An 18,798-nucleotide genomic window follows, 5' to 3' on the forward strand; every position below is an offset into this window, starting at 1 on the left:
AATAAGCCTTTTGTCCCTTTTCTCCTTCTGAGGCCACTATAATGCTAATGTTAGTATGCTTGATGTTGTCTCAGGGATCCCTTAAACTCTTCACATTTAAAAAAATTCTTCTTTTTGCTGTTCTGATTGGGTGATTTCCACTACCCTGTCTTCCAGATCACTGATTTCATTCTTCTGCATCCTCTAATCTGTTAATTCCCTCCAGTGCATTTTTCATTTTAGTTATTGTATTCTTCAGTTCTGATTGGTTCTTTTTTATATTTCCTATAGTTCTATATCTTTGTTGAATTTCTCACTGAGTCAGAACTGGCACATTATGACTCCTATTCTGCTCTGTTGACCAAATGTTGTCACATGGCTAAACCCAGATTCAAGGGGTTGGAAAAAGACTCCACCTCTTTAGTTGGAGGATTTGCAGAGTCACATGGTGTGTACAAGGAGGGGTGAAGAGTTGGGCTATTAATGCACATGTATTATAGACACTAATGATAGTGATGCTAATTCCTTGCAGGCCTGGATTGCTGCTCTCCATGCTGTACTGTGGACAAGAGAAAGTCCCCTTGGATCATTTGGTGGAAACTGCGGAAAACCTGCTACCAAATAGTGAAACACAGCTGGTTTGAGAGCTTTATTATCTTTGTGATTCTGCTGAGCAGTGGGGCACTGGTAAATTATCATGGTCTTGTGGGGACATTGGGGATCAAGGCAGCTGGGTGGCTTCATTCTGACTTGGCCCCTCACGGGGTTGTGAATGTGGGGCGACCAAGAAGAAGTGGGATCTCTGCTGTTGTATCCCCTTAGGGAACAGGGTTTTGCACAACAAGTTCTGGAGGAATGCTACAACCGGGAAATCCCCAAGCCAAAGATGCTTTACCTGTGGGAAGGATGACCCAAATTGGCACTTTTTCTTTCTTTCTTCCTTCCTTCCTTCCTTCCTTCCTTCCTTCCTTCCTTCCTTCCTTCCTTCTTCCTTCCTTCCTTCCTTTCTTTCTTTCCTTCCTTCCTTCCTTCTATATTGGCTGCACCACACAGCATGCAGGAACTTAGTTCCCCTACCACGGATTGAACCCATGCCCCCTGCAATGGAAGTGTGTAGTCTTAACCACTGGACTGTCAGGGAAGTCCCCAAATAGGCACTTTAAAGTGGCTATTGGAGTCTTGCCCTTGACTCCAAGTCTGTCCATCATTCCTGGAGGATTTCTAGACATTTTCACTGTATCCTATACGTTTCCTCCTCTAGACGGCAATGTTCCTATTCTCTTTTTTCCTGAAGACCATAGTGCTGCTTTCTAAAAGGTAAAACATTAGGAGGAGAAGTCAACAGGGACCAGATTAGGATATAAGTTGCCTTGGTATTTTTCACCACTCATGATCCCTTGAGAGGAGAGACAAAGAGATACCACTTTATGTGTATGACAGATCCTTCTAAATTGAGGTATGGTGTGATTTCCAGTGAGGTTTGGAAATAATTGAATCCATCAGCCTCCCTAGCCATATAGTCATAAACTCCTTTCTGCTCTCTCTTCTCACCTTGTAGTCCATCTTTCCTCCTCTGCACGTATATACCCACCTTGGGCAACAGTATGTTCTCTCTTATCACCTACATGTTTCTCTCTCTCCCTCCCATTATGTTCTGTGTCTCCTCTTAAAATGGCCATAATATAAAACTAAATTCTCTTATTATTTGTCATGTCAAGTGGAATGGAGTACTGAGCTATCCCTTATGGATTTAGAGTCACAGAACATTTCACAAGTTGCTAGGAGGGACAAGGACATGTCTTGTTCCTACACCCCTGCCTTCCTGGTTAGTGCTTTACACCTGTGTAATCTCTAGGTGAAAGGAGAAGAGCACACATGGGGGCCCACCAGAGCCTGTGATCAACAGACATCCCCATTTACCTGCTTACTGTAATATAAATTATCCCTGAAACAAAAAAGAAAATTTCCCTAAGACCATCCCAGAGAACTCCCTTGATTAATTTTTATCGCTCACCCTGTAGGGTTCCCTGTAATCTTCTGGTGATTACATCTCACCAGCTGTCTACACTTCCAAAAGATAGGGTTCTTGCATTTATTCCACAAATGGTCATTGTTGTCTGCCATGCCCTGTGTTAGTCAGTAGCAAAGCAGTGGTGTTGTCACAAGGTCACAGACACATACCCCATGCACTGTGTGAAAAAACTTATAATCAGAAAAGTAGCAGAGGGCACACAATCCTCTTAGTTCTCATCTGCCTTCAGATGAGGCAAGCATAGCCTAGGCAGAGTGATACTGAGCACACAATGCAGAGGGTTCCAGGAGAGGGACCCAGGCCCTGTTTCACTACACATATTTATAGAGAAATGGAGACAAGAAACATCTAGTCCCTCACCACCGTATGTAGTATATGAACCAGCAGCCTCGTATCACCTGGCAGCTTATTAAAAATGCAGAGTCTTGGGCCCACCCCAGACCTGCTGAATCAGAACCTAGGTGATTTGGGGCTCATTAGAGTTTGAGAAGCTCTGATTTGGGCAACTACTTAATAATGGGAGCTTCCTGGATTAGGAAATGGCCTAGTTATATTATGGGAGCTTCCAAAGCTCAGTTGCTGATATCAGCCTGCTCTTCCATTGGGCAAATTCAGACCTGCTGAGCCAGCTTGTTGCTAAGTTTCCAAAATGAGAGAGGAAATGAGCTTCCAACACCATTCAGATTTGTCTCTCCTCAAGAGGCAAACAGACAATCCCTGACCTTCAGGAGCTTGGAGGCTAGTAGGGAAGACAGATGGAGTCCAGGCAATTATAGACCAGGGCCATAGTGATAACACTCAGAGAAGCAGTGGGTGACGTAGAGCCATGTAGGATGGCACCTAACCTATTCCTGTGGAAGAAGGACCGTTTCCTATAGAAGATATAAGCTAAGCTGAGATCTTAAAGGCTGACCAGGAGCCAGTGGGGCAGAGGAGGAGATGAAGGGCCTTCTTCTGTCAAAAGCCCACTTGGGGGTTGGAAATGAGACTGTTTTGTTCTTTATTCTTTTTCCCTAGGGTTGTGGGACTGTGAGATTACCTTAGTCCCTGACAGCAGGGCTGATTTCTTTCTTGCCTTCATTTGGCATTGCCTGCCAAATGAGTTGGCAGGTTTAGTGCCTCTTCTCTCTTTTCTTTCATCCTCAGTAACACTGTAAAGACCAAAAGGACAGCTTATACCCTAGTAATATAGACCCTGAAGAGTCACATGCACACATACTTCAGGTGAAGGAAATGTTTGGATGTAGCATGGAAAAAGGTCTCTCCAAAAGCTTGGATATCTAATTTTCATAAATTACACTTAATGAAGTTTAATATTCAAAGTAACTTACATTGGGAGCTCTAGCCCAGTGCTTCCCAAACTTTTGCAAATCATGGTTCACATACAAAATGATCACATATGTAGGGAACACTGGGGTAAACGGATAATGCTGTTTGTGGTGGAAGATGACGAGCCTCAGGGTTGGCAGGATCCAGAGTGTGGGCTAAGGTGTTTGGACTTGATGCTGTAAGCAACAAAGAGCCACTGAATAGAGCCACCCAGGTAACTAGGGGGATGAGAGAGATGGTGTATGCCACTGGGAGTTTCTGGAAAAGTTGGCAAGATATTGTTGGCAAGAGTTGAAAGGATTAGGAAGACCAGGAAATAGTGTGGTGAAGATTTTTTTGGTAAATATTCCAGGAGCCAGTGATGAGAGCCTGGGGAACTATAGTGGCAACAGAAATCTAGAAATAGGATTTTCCTTCTTCTGGTTTTACTTACTCAAGGAATTGTTTCTATTGGAAAAGTTCAGCCTTAATACCTTTTGAGCAAAACCTTGTCACCAAGAGAGGTACTAGTTTATTCAAATAAGGAAGAAAAATAAAAAGTACAGTCAGCAGAGAGTTCAACTTGGCCTTTGGATGTGCTTTATCATTTCAGGTATTTGAAGATATTTACCTTGGTACACAACCCAAAATCCAAGCAATACTTAATTGTACTGACAGTATTTTCACATACATTTTTATCTTGGAGATGGGTCTGAAATGGGTGGCCTTTGGATTTAGGAAGTACTTCACCAGTGCCTGGTGCTGGCTCGATTTCATCATTGTGATTGTAAGTTTACCATCTCTGTGTCTCATGCAGGTGGGGATTGAGGCGGGGTGGGTAGGAGTGGAGGAGGGGATCACATGGGAGCTGCTTTTCCTGTGTGCCTTATATGAGTGCCTCTCCAAAATATTTTCTTCACATTCATCCATCAGCAGTCCAGCCTTTCCTCGTTCCCATTCCTCCTATGCTGCATCTCATACGCTCACCACCTCAACCCTTTCCATGATAGTACTCATTCACTTCTCTCCATAAGCACTGCTTATGTCTGATGTAAATCTAGAATAACTTTGCATATTCTCTACTTTTACTTCTCCTTCCAACTTTTCATTTCTTTTCAAGACTTCTCAAAGCAGGTCAGCAGCGAGCAGATTAGACTGGTCTCCATCTTGATTGTCAAGCAACAAAGAGGATTATTCACATACATATTTTCATTTAATCTGAACAACAGTGTTCCGAGTTAAGCAGACCTATATATCACCTACCATATTAGAGACAAGGAAACCTGAAGCTCAGAGGGTTAGCAATTTGTTTCAGGTGAAATTGGAATTCACACCTTGGTCTGTATGATGCTAAGGCCAGTAGTAGTAATAGTAGATCACATTTTTCGACTGCTTTCTCTGTACCAGAGAAAGCAGTACTTTGCCATATACCTCATACGCATTCTATCTTTTAGTTATCGCAGCCTTTCCATGTGGTAGTTACTGTTATTTTTCCCAGATACAAAGGAGTAAACTAAGTCGTAGAGAGGCTAAGAAACATGTTCAAGTTTGCCCAGCTAGAAGTGATGGAGGTGAGACTCAAACCTAGTAAGCCTCACTCCAAAGCCCTTAATTTTAACATCTATCTATATCCTTGCTACCATGACCTAATTAGTTAGACTTTGTCCCTGCTATTTAAGGAAGTAGGTACGACAAATACATAGCATAAGCCGTGTGGTCAGCACACCACACTGGAGAGCCATAATTTTGTTGGTGGGCACAAATAAGCCGTGTGGTTCAGGAATTTCAGAAAAGCATCAGTGCCACTGGAGCTCCAACACAAGCAACCCCATGATCATCATGTGGATCCCTATCAGTTTCCAGAGTGCTAATCACTGTACACCCATTATCTTATTAGATTATAGTGAAAAATGCATAAGACAATGGACAGATTATTGGTATTTCTGATCTAGGACCTGTGGTTTACTGGCCTAAACTTAGGAGACTGATTCTAAATCTTCTTTGTTTACTCTCTTTCTGTGTAACCTCAAGCAAAGTGCTTGAAGTGTTGACATAAATTTTCATATGGATAAAAATGAGAGTGTAGATGCTAAATTGCCCTAATTTGACCAGATACAAAATTGAAAACATAAATCTAACAATAGCCATTTAAAATATCAAAACAGTAGTTGAATACCACACTTTCAAAAAGGATATTAGGCCCAGGTGGTTTTGAAAACAAGTTTAGCAAACTTCCAAGGAGCAGTGGCTATAGACTGAATGTTTGTGTCCCACCCCTGCCCCAAATTTGTATGTTGAAACCTAATCTCCAGTGTTTTGGTGTTTGGGAGGTGACTAGGACATAAGGACATTTATTCCTGAACCCTCATGAATGGGATTAGTGATCTTATAAAAGAGACCCCACAGGGTTTTCTCACTCCTTCTGCCATGTGAAGACAGGGAGAAGATGGCTGTCTATGAACCAGGAAATAGGCCCTCAACCAGACACTGACTGCCAGCATCTTAATCTTGTACTTCCCAGCCTCCAGACTGTGAGAAATTTCTGTTGTTTATACATCCAGGCTATTGTATGGTATTCTGTTATAGCAGCCTGAACTGACTAAGGCGAGCAGTTAACCCCAACCTTGTTCAAATTGTTACAAAGAACAGAAAAAGAGGGGAGGCTCACAAACTTATTTAATGAGACAAACATAAAGTTGACAACGAAATGAATGGAACAAAAATGAGTAGAGCAAGAAAAGAAATAATCCTGTAAATATATCTCTCTATAAATCCCAGAGAAAGCACTCAATAAGTATGGTCCACTATTACTATTATCAGCCTTAGCATCATACAGACCCAATTCCACCTGAAACAAGTTGCTGATCCTCTGAGCTTCAGGCTTCCTTATCTGTAACATGGTAGTGATGTACAACACTGCCTAATTCAGGGCATTGTCGTGTGGATTAAATGAGAGAGAGTGTGTGTGAATAATCCTTTTATGTTGCTTGTTACTCAAGATTATATAAAATGATCTTTATAATTTTGGAGTAGGAAAATGTAAACACAACCACAAATACATACATACATACATATAGACATAAGTTTAACTATTTCAAAACGTAAAACTTTCTTTTTTTTTTTTGTTCAACAATACTGTAATTATAGTTAAAGACAGGCTAGACCCTGGAGACAGTATTTGCCATATACATAACAGATAGTTATTGTCTACAGCATGTAAATACTCCCTACAGATCAACAAGAAAACGACAACCCCGTGTAAGAATGGGAGAAGGATGAAAATAGGCAGTTCACAGAAGGAGCTCAAGTTGCTAATAAATGTGTAAAGAAATACACACTAGTCATATCACCAGTTAGCACAGAAGTGCATATTAAAATGAGACACTTCTTTTTACTCATCAGATAGACAAAAGTTTTTAAGTTGGTTAATATCTAATATGAGAAAGATTTAGGAAAATGGAATTTCTAGTCACTGCTAACTATCGTACAGTCAGTTTGTGGAAAGTTTTGCACTATTAAGTAAAATTACAAATGAGCCCAATTTACAAACCCAGAAATACCACTTCTAGTTATACATTTAAGGAAAACTCTTGTGTATGTACCCAGGAAAAATGCACGTCTGTCCAGTTTGCTATTGTTCATAGTAGCAAAGAAATGGAAATAATTTAGATATTCACCAAGAGGGAATGAGTTAATAAAATATGAATATTTATATGCTGTAATATTTCATAACAGTTAAAAGGAGCAAACCATGAGAATATATATCAACATGATAGGAATCTCAAAAACATAGTGCAGAGTGATAAATGCAAATTAGGTAGAAATAAAATAAAACTAGTGAAGACTTCCCCCCTGGAAGAATGCCATAGAGTGGGAAAGAATGTGGATGTTCTTACGTTTGTGTGTCTCATCAATGTCTCCCAATTGGTGGAACAGAGACTGGGGGTGAGGTTCCAGGCGAAAGGGTGTACAATGCCCCTCTAGGAACATCTTCCCCACCCATGGTAACAGTCATTTAGTAAAACCAGAACTGCTAAGCTTTGCCATCCTTTTCCCTCTGGCTAGGAACAAAGTAGGTGTATTTGTGGAAGAGCTGATTAAATAGGTCTCCCAACAGGCAATGCTGTCACAAACAAAAGAACAAAAAAACCTACTTGAAAAAACCATTATAAATAAACACATTTTGAATTGGTGGTGATTTTTTAAAGTTGATTACAAATTTTAAAATCTGGTTATTCTGTCATATTCACTCAATTTCTCTCAATTTGCAAATATTTTACTTTTATAATGAGATTCACTTCCTGTCATGCTGAGCCACTCCCCTTCTAAGCTGAGCCTCTGAAGGGTCTGCATAATCAATAAGAATGGCTGAAGATCTGCAAATAGTGGCCTTCAACTTAAGCTCAGCATGTTTGTTGAGTTTTAAGTTAGTGTATTTACGGAGTTTTCCAATCCTCAGTCCTGTCCCATTGGGAAGAAGTATGTTAGGAGAGAAAATTGAATTTAATTCTCCAAAAGGGAGCTATTTGAATGAAGGGAAATATTAGCAAACAAAGAGTTATTTCTTCATAACTTGATTTTGATATCATTTCAAACATATGGAAAAATTGCAAGAAGTGGTGTAAAGAATCCCTTATACTCTTCCCCCAGATTCACCAATTATTAACATTGCAGCCCATCTGCCTTATCATTTTTTCTATTTTTTTCCCCCTAAACTGCTTGAGATTAAGTTGCAGGCATCACACTCCATTAGCCCTCAACATTTCAGTGTGTATTTCCTAAGAACAAGGATATTATCTCACACAGTCACAATACAGTTATCAAGGTTAGGAATTTAACATGATCCAATACTAAAACCCACATCCATTTTCAAATTTTCTCAATTGTCACAAGGTTCTTTATGGCTAATTCACCCTACCCACACACCATCACCTTTACCCCCACTGCAATCCAGGATCAAACTCAGGATCTCACATGACTTATCATTGTCATGTCTCTTTGGTTTCCTTTAATTCACAACAATGTCTCAGCTTTTCTTTGTCTTTCATCAAACAAATCATGTAAATGCATTGTTCTCACCCATATGGGCTGTAGCTTTGCCAGGCAAGGAGGAAAATAGCCTCTCACCTGCCCTCCCCTTCCAGCAGGGTCTGGCTGGTTTCTGTGTCTGGATAATCCACTGTGGGCACAATGAGTTTGCCTCTCAGAAAGACAGCTCTTAATCCCCACTGGGTTCTCTGGGCACCAAGTCAGGTGTACTACCTGTGGCTTCTTTTCCCACCAGGTCTCTGTGACCAGTCTCATCGACTTAAAGGTCTTGAAGTCCTTCCGGATTCTGCGAGCGCTGAGGCCTCTGCGAGCGCTGTCCCAGTTTGAAGGAATGAAGGTACGTTCTTCAGATGGATGGGAGGAAAGTCAGCCAGCAGGGAAAGGCAGAGAAGCCAACTGCTCTTCTTGGGCTGGGCTTCCCTTAAATTGCCAAGCTTTTCCTGGACTCCTTCCCATCCAGCCCACTGCTTAGAATTTCAGAGATGGAGAAAAGTCTAAGATATAGTCTCCACCTAAAAGTGCTTCTGTGACAGCCGAGATGGGCTCTGGCTTCTCTTCAATCCTCGGGTAGGTGTCCCATATGTCTGTAACACCATCATCAAAGGACACTTCTCAAGTGATCCTGTGGCAACAGAAAGGACCCATTATGTATGGAGCTGAGAGCAGGGCTTGCCGTGGGGTGGGGGTTCGGGGCTGGAATGTAAAGACGGAGCTCCAAGAAATCCAGCCCCACACGTTAGACTCATCCTGGGAAGATCAAGAGCTTGTTGAGTCTCACACGTCTATTATATTTTTCTTCTGTTTTGCTTCCTTAAGGTGGTAGTTAATGCTCTCATAGGTGCCATACCTGCCATTCTGAACGTTTTGCTTGTCTGCCTCATTTTCTGGCTCATATTTTGTATCCTGGGAGTAAGTTTGTTTTCTGGAAAATTTGGAAGATGTGTTAATGTGACAGATGGAAACTCAGTTATAAATTACAACATTGTTGCAAACCGGAGTCAATGTGAAAGTGGAAATTTCTCCTGGTTCACCCTGAAAGTCAACTTTGACAATGTGGGAATGGCTTACCTCGCGCTGCTGCAAGTGGTAAGCACTGTGGGTTTATTTTTCACTCTGGGGAAAGAAACCTTAAGATAATCATAAACCATTTCTCAGCTAATAAAAATACAGTGACTATATTGAGATAAGAGAATCAAATCCCAATTTCTCACATGGGAGCTAATGCCCTCTGGAATTGTTCCCCACCGAGCATCTCCAACCTTATTTTCTACTGAGCCTCAACCTCCAGGCGATGTCCCATAAGGGTCTGGACCTCTCAGTCTGTCCTAAATGGTGCCTTGCTCTCCTGAGCTCCAGCCGGAGAGACGTAGAGCCTCAGATGCTAAGCCACTCCATTAGTAACAGTTCCCTGTGGGAAGTCAGTCCCAGGTCGAATCGTGGTTGCAAGGTTTTGGACAGATAGTGCAAACAAATGTGGAATCAGGAAAGAGCCTTAATCAGGCTCTTTGCAGCAATTGGTTCATAGCTTCTTTAGCAATTTTTAAGGCAGAAATTTTCTCTTGTTTTTAAACTTTTTGTCTTGTGAAAATGAAGAAAAAAAAAATCCAAGACATCTATCCTTGAATTTCCTTCTGCTGTTCTTTTATGTGGACATTCTGTCCTGGAAGGGTGGGACATCATCTTATGTACATGTGCCCACTGGACTTGCTGGCTTTTGTATGGCACTTGTCTGTTGATGGCAAGTCTATAATTACGTTCATGTTTCTCTGCTTTCATTGCAGGCAACATTTAAGGGCTGGATGGATATTATGTATGCAGCTGTTGATTCCAGAGGGGTGAGCTTGTGTTCTACCATGTTCTAGAGTGCTAGGATCAAATCAGGAATATCATGACTACATGGACAGCCCAGAACTTCCTGCATCATAATTCCAGTGGCCAGGATTCTTTGCCTTGTTTTCATTAGGACAAACACTATGAAACAGGGATTAAAAGGATTCTTATTCATCCTCCTATGAGTATTACATCCTAGCATGCTACAAAGTCAAGTCCTCTTTCTCCATACTGACCACTCATGTAGGAGGTGGAGCCAGAAGCAACAGAATCACAGGATGACTTGATTTTCCTCTCTCACCTCTTCTTCAAGTGAGTGGAAAGGCAGAAGCCAAATTTCAAAGGGTACCTTCTCTTGACTGTGGGAGAGAGAACCTTAAGATTGGACTAGGTCTGAGCAAGAGACCCTCCAATGGCTCCAGGTTCCCCAGAGAATAAGGGGATTTCTAGTAATTGCCAACTGTCAAATTATAGTTAAATAAAAAGTGATCATGGATTCCCAAGGTTAGAAGAGTACTCAGCAATCTAGTCCATTTCTATGTCCCAGTTGGGAAAATTGAGGAATAGAAAGGAAGAGTGTTTCCCAAAGTCATAGCGAGAGCAAATGGTTGAATCAAGAATGGAATCAGCATTGTTTATTTTTTCCTACCATCACACACATATGTGTTATTGTTTGAGAGTATACAGAGTTGATGCCTGGCACATAGTAGATGTTCAGTACAGCTGGTAGTAGCAGTACAGGTGATATGAATAGTGTTATAGTAGTAGTAGAGGCAATTTATAACAAAGGAAATATTTAAAAATATTAATGTGCTTATTTTTTTGTCTGTATGAATATATGAACTTCACCTCAGTTTACCTTAGACATCCATCTGCCTTGAGGTGGAGCTAGGGGATAGGGAGGAGATCTTATGTATGACAGAAGAAGTATGTTTCTTATATATGTTCCTTGAGTGAATGATGGGTGGGTGGAGGTGTGTGGAGGTGTGCCTGTCCTGATGTGGTCCTGGGATATCCTAACTGGTGTGTGCTAGTATAATGGCCTTTGTCTGTGTAGTCACAGAGCATCCTACTGTTCTCAAATATTGAAGCTGCAACTGGTGAAACCATGGGCCTTTCTCCTCCTTCAACTCCTCCTAGCCTCAAACACTGACTCTCTGCCATATCCTTCATATGGTCTCCTGGCTCAGCAGTCTACTCCCATCCCTTACTATGAAGCCCACAATGGCAGGCATATGGCTGTCAACCCCACGTCCAAGCCGCGAGAACTAAAGAAGGTTCAAGAGACTGCTGTCTGCCCAATTATGCTACTCCAGTCTCTTAAGTCATCCTGACTGCCCAACGTATCCCAGGCCTTCCCAGCTGTAGTTTTCTCTTTGAAAAATACCAAAGTTGAACCAGAACACACATTCTTTGCTCTCCATGTTCCCCTTGATTTACTGGGCCCCAAGCCCCTTCTCCAAACCCAAAGAAGGGAAAATCAGGACACACATCTCACAGCTCTGATGTTCTCTCTTTCTCTGTTTCTCTTTCTGACAATTCCCTGGGTACAAGTGAGGTGATCCTTTCTCTGTTCCTCTTTCTGTCTGAACCTCCCTTTGCAAGATGATTAGCCTGCTGCATAATCTTGTTTTCAATGTCAGATACTGAATATTAATTCTTCTTTCCATTACATTGTTTCTAGACTAATGCCTATCCTTAATTCAAACAAGTAGATGCTTCCAGCCAACTGGCACTAAGGTCAGGTACTCTTCAAGGCAAAAGAGAAAAATAATTGTTTCAAATATTTACCTCTAATACACTAGTCTGTATGGTGGGTTTTGAAAAACAAGTGTCATGAGTACATTCAACACATAACAGAGCTATCAACATTCATCTCTATCTTTGAATGTGATCAGGGAAAAGAAAACAGAGATGCTCCTGCCGCCTATCCCCAAAATGAATAAAACCAATGACCATGTGAAGATCTTGGACACTTTTGGTCATGCCTTAAGCTAGGGGAGCTTGATTATAGTCCATTCTTGTCCATTCTAGAGCTTGATCATTCATCCACTCATTCAACGTGTGTGGAGAGCTTACATGTCACAAGCTATGCCAGGCACTAGGAAATCAAGAGTGACAGGATGCAAGCACAGACTAAATACAGTAGTGAGTTCTGTTTGAAGGATATAGCCTTTCAACAAGGGTTGGTAGTCAGTCTCCTGAAGTGAACATGTCCCTTCTCTGGTGGATATCTCCAATCTGGCTCCCTCCAATTATGTGTCCATATGGACATCCTAGAGACATTTTCAAAGGGCACATATGATCATGCCACTTTCCTCCCTCACAACCCTTCAATGATTCTCCATTGCTTAGAATAAAAAGCCTAATCCTCCACCACACCCCCTCCCCACTGTATGGTACCACTCAAGCTGCGCTGGGGGAAGCTGAAAGAGGAGAGAGGGGCTCCCTGCAGGGCCACGGCTGACTGGAGGAGGCTGAGTGGTTAATGCTGCTGCTACCAGGCAGTTAAGATGGCTCGTGTTTTTCTCCAGTAATTGTTTTCTTCTCTCGTTTAAAAAATCCCTAACAGGAAGGACAACAGCCAAGGTTTGAGGAGAACTCATTAATGTATGTTTACTTCGTAGTTTTTATCATCTTTGGCTCATTCTTCACTCTGAATCTCTTTATTGGTGTTATTATTGACAACTTCAACCAACAGCAGAAAAAGATAAGTATGGGGGTTGTCCTGATTTGGTATTTTTACCTCTCTTCTCCAAAGAGCTTGAATGGAGCATAAATCTGTTCTAAATTGTTGTGCAAAGTAGCCTTTATCATCTGCATGAGAACAAAGAGGGAGCCTCCTGGAGAAGAGTCTTGAGGATATGGCTGAAAAGGAACTAAAACAGCTGGCTTTTATTAAATCATTGTTTTTATTCTCCACTCTACCCTCTTAAACAAAGGACATTGTTGAACTCTAATAGAAAAATAATTGCCAGGATTAGTATTTATGTCATATTTTAGTAACCTTTCAAGCGTACCTTGTTATCCAGGATAAAAAGAGTACAAACGATTCCCGACTTAGGATGGTTCAATTTACACGTCTTTAGCTTTATGATGATGCAAAAGTGATACGCATTGAGTAGAAACTTTACTTCAGATTTTGAATTGTGATCTTTTCCTGGGCTAGAGATATGCAGTACAATACTCTCTTGTGACACTGGGTAGCAGCAGCCACAGCTCCCAGTCAGCCACGCACTCATTGAGGGTAAACAATCGATATATACTTACAACATTCTGTACCCATACAACCATTCTGTTTTTCACTTTCAGTACAGTATTCAATAAATTACATGAGGTATTCAACACTTTATTATAAAATAGGGTTTGTGTTACATGATTTTGCCCAACTATAAGCTAAAGTAAGTGTTCTGAACATGTTTAAGGTAGGCAAGGCTAAGCTATGATGTTCAGTAGGTTAAGTGTATTAAATGCATTTCAACTTACAATATTTTCAGCTTACAATGGGTTTATCAGGATGTAACACCATTGTAAGTACAGGAAAATCTGTAAACGCTCCTTTTTCAGTAAACTTGTGTCTTGCCTCTCAACACCCAAATCTCAGCGGATTTACTGAACTTACTTGGAAAGAAGATGGTTGGGGAAGAGGCAGACTTTTTTAGGGAGTTTTTTTCCCCATGCATTGTAACAACAGATATTTATTATTTTTCTGATTCTACAATCTATAGGAGCATTGTAGTAAATGTGGAAAAAGAGGAAGAGAAAAAGAATATTTAAATCACCCATAAGATGACCGCCAAATAATAACCATTTTAGATTAAGCCTCATCATTTTGGTACCATCTTTTCCTGTTACTTTTTAACTAAATAAGTACTTCTTTTTTTTTTTTTTTCCACACACACACACACTGTATTTTATTTTTACAAGAGATAAATAGACTGAAACCAAGCATTGTACATGGATGACCACAACAAAAGCAACAATGATTGCAATTACCAAACATGAAACACACTCATACTATGTCATAATATTGACATTCAGTCCAGTAATCCTCCACTGTAGCAGCTCCTTTACTTTGCAATGAAAATTGATTTGTATATTCTTTGCCTCTGCGTCCTTGTGGGATTTTTTTTTTTTAATTCAGACAGAAAGTCACAAAAATTATACTCATCCTCATCAGTTCACTCAGTCCCATGTAATTAATTTTTTTTTTCATCTTGATCTTTTGTTAGCACTTTTATGAGTTCATCGGTTTTTCATTAGAGTTCTGAAAATGCTTATTCATTCAGTTCAGCAGTACAGTCAGTTACCAGAAACCTGTACTTGTCAGAGTCTTTTCCATGAATTTCTTGAAGATGAAACCCTTTTATAGGAACATATTTGCAAAATCATCAGAGTACACCCAGAACTGTATGTAAATGACAAAAGACTTAAAAATGACCACGGTTAAAGTTTTGATGAAAGTTAATAATAATGCAGTTGACAAGAAAATTAGTTATTTCTGAGATATACATTTTAAAGTAATAACTAGGATTATTACTTATAACATTATACCAGAACATATAAGATTTTTAGAAATTTCATGTAATGTCTGAAACATTTATATTAACATATTTCCATACATATTTCCATACACATACAAATATAAGATTTTTAGAAATTTCATGTAATGTCTGAAACATTTGTATTAACATATTTCCATACAAATAACCCAATGAAAGTTTAGTATTAGTTGTTTTGTTTGTTTTTTTATACTGCAGGTTCTTATTAGGCATCAATTTTATACACATCAGTGTATACATGTCAATCCCAATCGCCCAATTCAGCACAACACCATACCCACCCCACCGCAGTTTTTCCCCCTTGGTGTCCATATGTCCATTCTCTACATCTGTGTCTCAACTTCTGCCCTGCAAACTGGCTCATCTGTACCATTTTTCTAGGTTCCACATACATGGATTAATATACGATATTTGTTTTTCTCTTTCTGACTTACTTCACTCTGTATGACAGTCTCTAGATCCATCCACGTCTCAACAAATGACTCAATTTCGTTCCTTTTTATGGCTGAGTAATATTCCAGTGTATATATGTACCACAACTTCTTTATCCATTCGTCTGTTGATGGGCATTTAGGTTGCTTCCATGACCTGGCTATTGTAAATAGTGCTGCAATGAATATTTGGGTGCATGTGTCTTTTTGAATTACGGTTTTCTCTGGGTATATGCCCAGGAGTGGGATTGCTGGGTCATATGGTAATTCTATTTTTAGTTTTTTAAGGAACCTCCATATTGTTCTCCATAGTGGCTGTATCAATTTACATTCCCACCAACAGTGCAAGAGGTTTCCCTTTTCTCCACACCCTCTCCAGCATTTGTTGTTTGTAGATTTTCTGATGATGCCCATTCTAACAGGAGTGAGGTGATACCTCATTGTAGTTTTGATTTGCATTTCTCTAATAATTAGTGATGTTGAGCATCTTTTCATGTGCTTCGTGGCCGTCTGTATGTCTTCTTTGGAGAAATGTCTATTTAGGTCTTCTGCCCATTTTTGGATTGGGGTGTTTCTTTCTTTAATATTGAGCTGCATGAGCTGTTTATATATTTTGGAGATTAATCCTTTGTCCGTTGATTCGTTTGCAAATATTTTCTCCCATTCTGAGGGTTGTCTTTTCGTCTTGTTTATGGTTTCCTTTGCTGTGCAAAAGCTTTGAAGTTTCATTAGGTCCCATTTGTTTATTTTTGTTTTTATTTCCATTACTCTAGGAGGTGGATCAAAAAAGATCTTGCTGTGATTTATGTCAAAGAGTGTTCTTCCTATGTTTTCCTCTAAGAGTTTTATAGTGTCCAGTCTTATATTTAGGTCTCTAATCCATTTTGAGTTTATTTTTGGGTATGGTGTTAGGGAGTGTTCTAATTTCATTCTTTTACATGTAGCTGTCCAGTTTTCCCAGCACCACTTATTGAAGAGACTGTCTTTTCTCCATTGTATATCTTTGCCTCCTTTGTCATAGATTAGTTGACCATAGGTGCATGGGTTCATCTCTGGGCTTTCTATCTTGTTCCATTGATCTATGTTTCTGTTTTTGTGCCAGTCCCATATTGTCTTGATTACTGTAGCTTTGTAGTATAGTCTGAAGTCAGGGAGTCTGATTCCTCCACCTCCATTTTTTTCCCTCAAGACTGCTTTGGCTATTCGGGGTCTTTTGTGTCTCCATACAAATTTTAAGATGATTTGTTCTAGCTCCGTAAAAAATGCCATTGGTAATTTGATAGGGATTGCATTGAATCTGTAGATTGCTTTGGGTAGTATACTCATTTTCACAATGTTGATTCTTCCAATCTAAGAACATGGTATATCTCTCCACCTGTTGGTATCATCTTTAATTTCTTTCATCAGTGTCTTATAGTTTTCTGCATACAGGTCTTTTGTCTCCCTAGGTAGGTTTATTCCTAGGTATTTTATTCTTTTTGTTGCAATGGTAAATGGGAGTGTTTCCTTAATTTCTCTTTCAGATTTTTCATCATTAGTGTATAGGAATGCAAGAGATTTCTGTGCATTAATTTTGTATCCTGCAACTTTACCATATTCATTGATTAGCTCTAGCAGTTTTCTGGTGGCAGTTTTAGGATTCTCTATGTATAGTATCATGTCATCCGCAAACAGTGACAGTTTTACTTCTTCTTTTCCAATTTGTATTCCTTTTATTTCTTTTTCTTCTCTGATTGCCGTGGCTAGGACTTCCAGAACTATGTTGAATAATAGTGGTGAGAGTGGACATCCTTGTCTCGTTCCTGATCTTAGAGGAAATGCTTTCAGTTTTTCACCATTGAGAATGATGTTTGCTGTGGGTTTGTCATATATGGCCTTTATTATATTGAGGTAGGTTCCCTCTATGCCCACTTTCTGGAGAGTTTTTATCAGAAATGGGTGTTGAATTTTGTCAAAAGCTTTTTCTGCATCTATTGAGATGATCATATGGTTTTTATTCTTCAATTTGTTAATATGGTGTATCACATTGATTGATTTGCGTATATTGAAGAATCCTTGCATCCCTGGGATAAATCCCACTTGATCGTGGTGTATGATCCTTTTAATGTGTTGTTGGATTCTGTTTGCTAGTATTTTGTTGAGGATTTTTGCATCTATATTCATCAGTGATATTGGTCTGTAATTTTCTTTTTTTGTAGTGTCTTTGTCTGGTTTTGGTATCAGGGTGATGGTGGCCTCATAGAATGAGTTTGGGAGTGTTCCTTCCTCTGCAATTTTTTGGAAAAGTTTGAGAAGGATGGGTGTTAGCTCTTCTCTAAATGTTTGATAGAATTCACCTGTGAAGCCATCTGGTCCTGGACTTTTGTTTGTTGGAAGATTTTTAATCACAGTTTCAATTTCATTACTTGTGATTGGTCTGTTCATATTTTCTATTTCTTCCTGGTTCAGTCTTGGAAGGTTATACCTTTCTAAGAATTTGTCCATTTCTTCCAGGTTGTCCATTTTATTGGCATAAAGTTGCTTGTAGTAGTCTCTTAGGATGCTTTGTATTTCTGCGGTGTCTGTTGTAACTTCTCCTTTTTCATTTCTGATTTTATTGATTTGAATCCTCTCCCTCTTTTTCTTGATGAGTCTGGCTAATGGCTTATCAATTTTGTTTATCTTCTCAAAGAACCAACTTTTAGTTTTATTGATCTTTGCTATTGTTTTCTTTGTTTCTATTTCATTTATTTCTGCTCTGATCTTTATGATTTCTTTCCTTCTGCTAACTTTGGGTTTTGTTTGTTCTTCTTTCTCTAGTTTCTTTAGGTGTAAGGTTAGATTGTTTACTTGAGATTTTTCTTGTTTCTTTAGGTAGGCTTGTATAGCTATAAACTTCCCTCTTAGAACTGCTTTTGCTGCATCCCATAGGTTTTGGGTCGTCGTGTTTTCATTGTCATTTGTCTCTAGGTATTTTTTTATTTCCTCTTTGATTTCTTCAGTGATCTCTTGGTTATTTAGTAACATATTGTTTAGCCTCCATGTGTTTGTCTTTTTTACGTTTTTTTCCCTGTAATTCATTTCTAATCTCATAGCGTTGTGGTCAGAAAAGATGCTTGGTATGATTTCAATTTTCTTAAATTTACTGAGGCTTGATTTGTGACCCAAGATGTGATCTATCCTGGAGAATGTTCCGTGCGCACTTGAGAAGAATGTGTAATCTGCTGTTTTTGGATGGAATGTTCTATATATATCAATTAAATCTATCTGGTCTATTGTGTCATTTAAAGCTTCTGTTTCCTTATTTATTTTCGTTTTGGATGATCTGTCCATTGGTGTAAGTGAGGTGTTAAAGTCCCCCACTATTACTGTGTTACTGTCGATTTCCTCTTTTATAGCTGTTAGCAGTTGCCTTATGTATTGAGGTGCTCCTATGTTGGGTGCATATATATTTATAATTGTTATATCTTCTTCTTGGATTGATCCCTGGATCATTATGTAGTGTCCTTCCTTGTCTCTTGTAACATTCTTTATTTTAAAGTCTATTTTATCTGATATGAGTATAGCTACTCCAGCTTTCTTTTGATTTCCATTTGCATGGAATATCTTTTTCCATCCCCTCACTTTC

At 39.5% G+C, this 18,798-nt stretch overlaps 1 protein-coding gene across 1 annotated transcript in view; it reads left to right on the top strand.

Moving 5' to 3' along the window:
* Window positions 1-18,798, top strand: part of SCN11A (sodium voltage-gated channel alpha subunit 11) — a 143,607-nt gene that overhangs the window by 101,077 nt on the left and 23,732 nt on the right. Inside the window, exons 22-27 of the mRNA XM_059939408.1 lie at window positions 512-666; window positions 3,933-4,106; window positions 8,604-8,705; window positions 9,185-9,454; window positions 10,150-10,203; window positions 12,771-12,912. Coding sequence (XP_059795391.1) covers window positions 512-666; window positions 3,933-4,106; window positions 8,604-8,705; window positions 9,185-9,454; window positions 10,150-10,203; window positions 12,771-12,912 — 897 coding nt within the window. The remainder of the gene's footprint in view (window positions 1-511; window positions 667-3,932; window positions 4,107-8,603; window positions 8,706-9,184; window positions 9,455-10,149; window positions 10,204-12,770; window positions 12,913-18,798) is intronic.

The sequence above is a fragment of the Balaenoptera ricei genome, chromosome 11 (assembly GCF_028023285.1).
Source record: "Balaenoptera ricei isolate mBalRic1 chromosome 11, mBalRic1.hap2, whole genome shotgun sequence".
NCBI classification, from domain to species: domain Eukaryota; kingdom Metazoa; phylum Chordata; class Mammalia; order Artiodactyla; family Balaenopteridae; genus Balaenoptera; species Balaenoptera ricei.